Source organism: Argentina silus (assembly GCF_951799395.1).
Source record: "Argentina silus genome assembly, chromosome: 6".
Classification (NCBI taxonomy): Eukaryota; Metazoa; Chordata; class Actinopteri; order Argentiniformes; family Argentinidae; genus Argentina; species Argentina silus.
Window position 1 is genome coordinate 19653405 of NC_139660.1, and position 7500 is coordinate 19660904.

At 48.6% G+C, this 7500-nt stretch overlaps 1 protein-coding gene across 1 annotated transcript in view; it reads left to right on the top strand.

Annotated features, from left to right (window-relative positions):
* gpc5b (glypican 5b) overlaps positions 1-7500 on the top strand; it is a gene marked incomplete at its 3' end in the record, with an annotated part of 46733 nt that overhangs the window by 27562 nt on the left and 11671 nt on the right. The window contains exons 7-8 of the mRNA XM_083672357.1: positions 756-876; positions 4815-4944. Coding sequence (XP_083528483.1) covers positions 756-876; positions 4815-4944 — 251 coding nt within the window. The remainder of the gene's footprint in view (positions 1-755; positions 877-4814; positions 4945-7500) is intronic.

Genomic DNA, 7500 nt, shown 5'->3' on the forward strand with positions numbered 1-7500 from the left:
ATATATCCTTATGTATCCTCCTTAGATATATATATCTCCTTTATTCTCTCTTTCTCTCTCCTTCAATCATTCTCTCTCTCTCTCTCTCTTCTTCATTCTCTCCTTCATTCTCTCTCTCTCTCTCTCTCCTTCATTCTCTCTCTCTCATTATTCCTGATGAACGACAGGCTGGCTCCTCCTTTATTGGCTGGGCTGTCAATACCTAGATCTGTAGTCATCGTTTCTCCCTTGTTACCCCTCACCCACACACACACGCACACACACACACACAAACACACACACACACTCACACATTCACATACTCACGTACTCACACACACACACACGTACATGAACACTTCACCTCCAACCCCCACCCTTCAATTATTCTGACTCTCTAATCTAATGCATCATTTATCTCAGCGAGGAGGGTGACCCAACCCTGGGGGAACCTCTCCCTTCTTATGCAGACAGCTCTGGGTTTAACAGAAATCTCTCCCAATGTTTCAAATGACATGCCAGCCTATACCTGAATGAGCCTCGACGTGTATGTTTACATACAAAAGACACATCCAAACATCATTTCTAGGTGAGAAATACCATTATTGTACCAGGGGAGGCTGGCAGAGGTAGAAATCGGAGGACGGGCTCATCGTAATGCATGGAACGGGATGAGGAACGGGATCAAACACACGTAAGATCCGTCTTATTGGCCTGTAATTGACCTTTCTCTCTCTCTCTCTCTCTCTCTCTCTTCTCGTCTCTCTCTTCCTCAGCTACGTGGGTCATGTGGTGGAGAATGGCCTCCAAGCCCAGAGACAGAACCCAGAGGTCAAAGTTCGTGGCAGTGACCCCCACCTGCTGGAGGCTAAGGAGAGACTGGAGGAGTTCATACTGGTAGGTAGAAAAACACAATGTCCTGCTATGAATACACTACCACCTTACATCTGGTGGTTAGCATTAGCACCACTGCTACAGGGGAGGTTGGCAGAGGTAGAAATCGGAGGACGGGCTCATTGTAATGCATGGAACGGAATGAGGAATGGTATCAAACACATTACAATGAGCCCGTCCTCCGATTTTTTACCTCCACCAGCCTCCCCTGCACTGCTACTTTATATTTGACCGTAAAACATGACCACCTATGTTATTCCATCCACGACTACAGTCTGACTGTAAGTTTGGCGACGTTTAGGGGTATTTTTGCAACCCTATGAACTAAATCATATCCATGCCCTCAACTGGATCCGGTTTGAAGCCGGACCTTTTCATATACAGTATGACGCGATCAGACGCGACTGATCAGACGTTCAACTCTGTTGAACACGACTTTGTTAATCCCCGCCGGAGCCGTTAAGAAAAGGCATTGACAGATCGCGATGACTTAACAGTGTTCAGAGAGCAAGGAATTCCCCTGTTCTCACCCCTAGCCTGCTGCCAACAAGCTATGATGAAGCTGTTCTCTATCTGTGGCTAGCACGTTAGCAGGGAGGGCTAAACGGCGATCGTAGGGGGAGTCTTGGTGCAGGGCCCAGTGTTCCAGCTGTTTAAGGGAGGGAACCGTGGACACAGGGAGAGAGGAGAGGAGGAGGAGGAGGAGAGAAGAGGAGAGAAGAGGAGAGACATCAGCTCATCGGGTCCCTACGGAACCATTACAGATCTGTTTGTCTCCTATTGCTTCATTGGAACCAGACACTCATATGGTCCAGTGTCCACACTTCCAGAACACTTCGGAGTACACAAGTCATTTGCTTCATTCTTTGATGTACGCTAGTGTGGATTTTTGGAACGGAGTGGAGTGTGACAGGGTTTCTATCAGGGGAGGCTGGTGGAGGCAGAGGCATTCCATGCATCACAATGAGCCCGTCCTCCCATTTCTACCTCCACCAGCCTCCACTGGTTTCTATTGGCCCAGCTCAGGGGCCTGTGTGTGTCTGAGGCCCCTTAGTCCAAGCTGACCCAGAGTGCCCTGCCCCTGTTCAGCAGATAGAGGCTGTCAGAGGGAGGTGGGGACTGTGGAAAGAGAGAGAGAGAGAGAGAGAGAGAGAGATGAGAGAGAGAGAGACAGAGACAGAGAGAATGAGAGACAGACAGAGAGAATGAGAGACCGAGAGGGAGAGAGAGGGAGAAACAGAGAGAGAGAGGGAGAGAGAGCAGAGCTAGAGAAAGCCGAGAGAGACCTGCTTTCTCCATATCTCTGAGGCCTGTTGAAATGTGTTGTTTTCTGTCTCTCTGTTGTTGAGTCTATTAATCATGTACAGCATTACTCTGGTAAAACAGCCGGCTCAGCAAAACCCAAAGGCAGAGGCCCAGTCCGCTTACACTGTCCTCTTCCCCCTATGATCATCTATGCATGAGATTTATATTCTGTGTCCTTGTAGTCTGCTTGCTCCCTGTGCCCTGTTGGGTTCCTCATTAAAGATGATTTATTTATCTGCATTTTACTAATATTATTAAGATTTATAAGACAGATGTTCTTCTGGGCAGGGCAATATTTCCTGTTCTTCTGTTTAAATGTTATTTAATTGCCAATGAGATGCACGAGGTAGGCACATGCACGCACGGGCACGCACGCAAACAAACACACGCACGTGTACACAAACACACGCAGACTCACACACACACACACACACACTCATAATTAGCATGCAGGGCAGCGTGATTGGATTTGTAGAAAGCAAATATTCCAAAAGCTTAGAAAGCTTATATTCCGGCATTGTCCTCCCCTGCTTTAATCATAGCTGCCCAGGGAAGCTACAAGCTCTATAAATTAAACCAGGAATTCTACATATGATGTAATAAGGCCTGCTTGTAGTATTAATTATCCCAGCGTTTATGATACAATATTCATCAGAGGAGCGCCATATTAAACAAGGAATTACAATGAGACAGAACGAGAACAGGGCATGGAAGGAGGTAGAGTGAAGGAGTGAAAGAGATTCAAGAAGAGATTAAATGTTTGAAATGGTACAGAGACAAAGAGAAAGAATGTGGAAAAAAGGGGAAAAAGGTAAAGTGGAGAACAGTTTCGGAACACGTTGCGTACTTTCACATCGCTCCCTCGGAATCACTTCCCGTCGAACACAACAGCGCGGTTAAATGATTTGAAAAGAAAACCACACGCTTATTATTTATAGTTCCACGCGTCGTTCCATAGCCACAGGATCAAGCCATTCAGCCTTGAGTTGCCATGGTTCTTCTCTTTTAGTACATGTTCTGTAATTGCCTTTACGTTCAGGTTAATGGAATGGCTAATTAGAGGGTCTTCAGAGTTCTTTAGGTCCCCGTAACAAGGAGATGGCATTGTCTTACAGCTCTAGCTGTGCTGAACAAAGCTCTTGGACTTTTTACCCCACACAACGTTGAAATGCAGTTAATCTCTTCCCACTGTGAACTCATGAATAATTCCATCGAATTATGCTTTTTCCGTTTGTGGAAATGTAATTACGTGGCGTTAAGTTGAGGTGCTTATTGCAGCAATCTCTGTGTGTCAGGTTAGGTGACAGAAGGTGGTGGAGGTACAGCAAAGGCTGTGGTGGTTTAATGTAGTATACTCTGAAGGATGGATAATGACATCGACTAGAATAGTCTCGAGCAAATCACCCAGCTTCTTAGGTAAAACAGCACTTTATCTCTTTTGAAAACCCAGGCCCACTCCTCTCCTAAAACCAGCAAAGTTCTTTACTTCACACATTTCCTTCAGAAGACTGACCTGCAAAACATTGATTTTACAATTGTGTGTGTCTCTCTCACGGCTTTGCGGCTGGGTTGTCATGAGAAACGAAGTACCGCTTAAGCTACGAAGCTTTCGGCAAAGTGACCCCTGTTCACGCAAACCGGTAAAGCTTGGAGGTGAGGTCATGGAGTAGGATCTCGTAATCTTTTCTCTCCTAGGTCTTCTTTGTCCATGATTTTTATCACCAAGAGTCTCACTCTCTCCGCTCCTTCCCTGCCGTGTCTCACTCCTCTGCGGGCTGTCATTTGCTTTGCTAATATCGTCTCACTTGTCAGCTGAGCCAACGTCGGGAAGGGAAGTAAACAACCGAGGCTATTGTTGTTCAGCGTCACATTCCGTGTCCAATGTGAAAAACATGAAACCTCTAATTATTTTCTGCTGGTATGTATCAGTGACATGTGCGAAACCAATCAGTGCATTCATTTCCCATAGAGGCAATAAAAACACACACACACACACACACACACACACACACACACACACACACACACACAGAGACGGTGTCAGAGGAGTCATTCACGCGATCACATTATGCAAAGAAGACCGCAACGTTTCCTCGCAGACGATTGTCTCATTCCATGCTTATGTGTTCAGATGTGAATTCCTGCCATTGATTTTCTTCCCGTCTACAATTGTTATCACATCTGTCTAAAGTGGTCTCGCCTGGTATGTTATCACAGTGTTTTTCTCAGTGCATCAGTAAATAGCATGATTAATTTGTTTGTTATCTGGGTTGTTTTGGTATATGCACAGGACACAGGGCATGTCAAAGGGGCTAGGTAAACAGTACTACAGTTTATTACTGATGTGTATGTATGGGATCCTCACATCAACACTTAACCATGTGTTTAAAGTTCAGTGACATGATCTCACATGTCAGTAATATGTAGTGTGTGCTCTAGCATTCATAGTGTGTGTGTGCGTGCGTGCGTGTGTGCCTGTGTGCGTGTGCGTGTATGTGTGTGTGTGTGTGGGTGGGTGCGTGCGTATGCATCTGTGTGCCTGTGTGCGTGCGTATGCATCTGTGTGTGCGTGCGTGCTTGCTTGCGTATGCATCTCTGTGTGTGTGTGTGTGTGTGTGTGTGTGTGTGTGTTCCAGGAGATGATGGGGCACATGGGCTGGGTGCCTGACTGGATGGAGACGGGCAGTGGGACAGCAGAGGGCAGCGCAGCAGGAGAGTGTGATGATGAGGATGGCTGTCCTGGATCTGGAGATGAAGATTTGATCGGTGAGTCAAAGCCTCCTCTTACACCCCTCCTCCCTCCTCTCTATCATCCACCTCTCCCCCATCCTCAGTCTCTCCCTTTCCTTCCCCCTGTCTATTCCTCCCCCTCTCCCTCCCTCTCCTCCCTCCTCTCTATCACCCCCTCTCCTCTCTTCCATCCACCTCTCCCCCCATCCTCAGCTCTCCCTTTCCTTCCCCCTGTCTATCCCCCCCCCCCCCATCTCTCTCCTTCCCCAGCCAAGCAGACTCCCTGTAGATGGACCGGAAGGTTGTGTCAGAGGTGTAAGACCGCTGTCTCCAAACTAAGTCAGAGTAATACACAGCACCCTGTCATCCTGTCTCCCCCCCCTCTCCCCTCCTGCACTGGTCCATATCCACATCTAGCCCCCGTGGCTTTTTATGTTGCTATAAAAGTAGTGCTATGAAATATGCTATGAAAGTAGTGCTAACCTTTGACAAAGAGGCAGGCGAGGTACCATTTTTGGAACTGTGTGTGTGTGTGTGTGTGTGTGGGGGGGGGGGGGGTGTGTGTGTGTGTGAGGGGGTGTGTGTGTGTGGGTGTGTGTGTGTGTGTGTGTGAGGGGGTGTGTGTGTGTGGGTGTGTGAGGGGGTGTGTGTGGGTGTGTGTGTGTGTGTGTGTGTGTGCGTGTGAGGGGCTCTTCTGCTGGGTTTGGCATCGATCGGCTGGGTCCATTCTCCCTCATCCTGTCATCACTCACACCGTACCATTGAGGCCTTAATGTAGGCCATCTTCACCGTGCTCGCTTTTCACACACACACACACACACGCACGCACACACACACACACACACACACACATGCACGCACCCCCACACGCATGCACGCACACACATACACACACACACACACACACACACACACACACACACACAGTGGAGCCCTTCCAAGGTAATTCCTGAGGATTGTGTGAGCACGGCTGGCTCATCCTGCTCCGTGCCAGGGAAGCAGCCGCAGGGCAGGGTAGTACTGAGAGAGCTCACAGGGATTTAGCTCTCCCTCCTTTACCTCTCTCTCTCTCTCTCTCTCTTCTCTCATTCCCTCTCTTGTTTTTTTCCTCTCTTCTCTCACTCCCTCTCCCCCCTCTCCCCTTTCTCTCACTATCTCTCTCCCTCTCTCTTCTCTCCTTCCCTCTCTTCTCTCACTCTGTCTCACCCTATCCCCCCCCCCCCCCCCCCTCTCTCTCTCTCTCTCTCTCCTGCTGAGCCAAGCAGATTCTGTTTTGTTGAGATGTGGACCAGATGAAAGATGAGCAAACTAAAGAAGGCGGGGGTGGTGGGGTGGGGTGAGGGGGGGGGTGGGGTGAGGGGGGGGGGGGGGGGGGGGGTTGGCAGGAGAATGTGGCTTGAATGCTGATTTTATGTCTCTACGCGATCATCCTTTACTTACGTTAGACTGTTATACCTGATTCCACGGTGAAGCCAGTTGCTAAAGGTCGACTGTAGAAAAGTAAAAAAGATTTAAGCGGAAATTCAAGCGACAACCTTGTTGAACAGGTTGATGAATGCGGTCGCACGCGTTTAGGCTCCAAAGGGTCGACTGGGGGAAGGAAACAAATAGATACAGTGGGGTAGGAGAAAGGCTTCAAGCGATCCAACAGGACCGTTGTAGAATGGAAAAAGGGATAAGTTGATTGTTTAGGCTGAAGATTCCATCACTTAGGTTTCCGTGGTCCCCAACTCGTCACAGGAATCGCTGATGATGTCTGTCATCTGTCAATTTATCGATGTCAGGGGAGGGGTTATCCCTTCCTCTCTTTCTCTCTCTCTCTCTCTCTCTCTCCTTCTCTCTCTTTCTCTCGCTGTTGGGTTGTTGTTCTTTAGTTTTGGTGCTGTTGTTGTTGTTGTTGTTGTTGTTGTTATGTGCTGACAGTGTGGTAGTGGGGTTGTGGTCAGGTGCTCTCTGTACTGTGCTCTCTGGACCGAGGGCTGGTTGTGATAACCTCTTGGATATGTCATGATATCTTATTCATGCAGTGGGTCTGTCTGAGGCCGGCTGGGAGCAGGCTGCAGCCTCCCTGATGTGTTTCTCAATATCAGAGGAATGTTGTCTCCCTCTTCTAGAATGATCTGTGGCCAGGGAGAGTCCCTGCTAACCGAGGGTCATCCTCTAGGGAGGGGGACGATGTAATCTTTCTCTCCAGTTCTGGAATCTTTTAGGATTCTAAAATTGATTTTTCCCACCTCAAACAAACAGAGCCCCTCCCTCCCTCCCTCCCTCCCTCCCTCCATCCCGTCGTCGTGGAGACAGATCCACCCTGGTCTCTGTCAATAATGCTAATGTCATTACAGCTTTCCTCTGAGAAATGGAACGCTTCCACTCTGTCCTGTAGAAATACCCACAATGCAATGCTCAGGGAGAGGAATGATCTGAGCGTTCCGGGGGGGGGGGGGGACAATCTGTGTTGCCATGGATACCAGGTGGTCCACTGTCCCCTTGGGAGGGGGGAGAGGGGAAGGGGGGGGGGGGTATTTTCAAGGACAAGACAACAAAGAGAAAGCTAAACTAGAGCAAATGGTCGACGACCTCTAAATAGTCCCA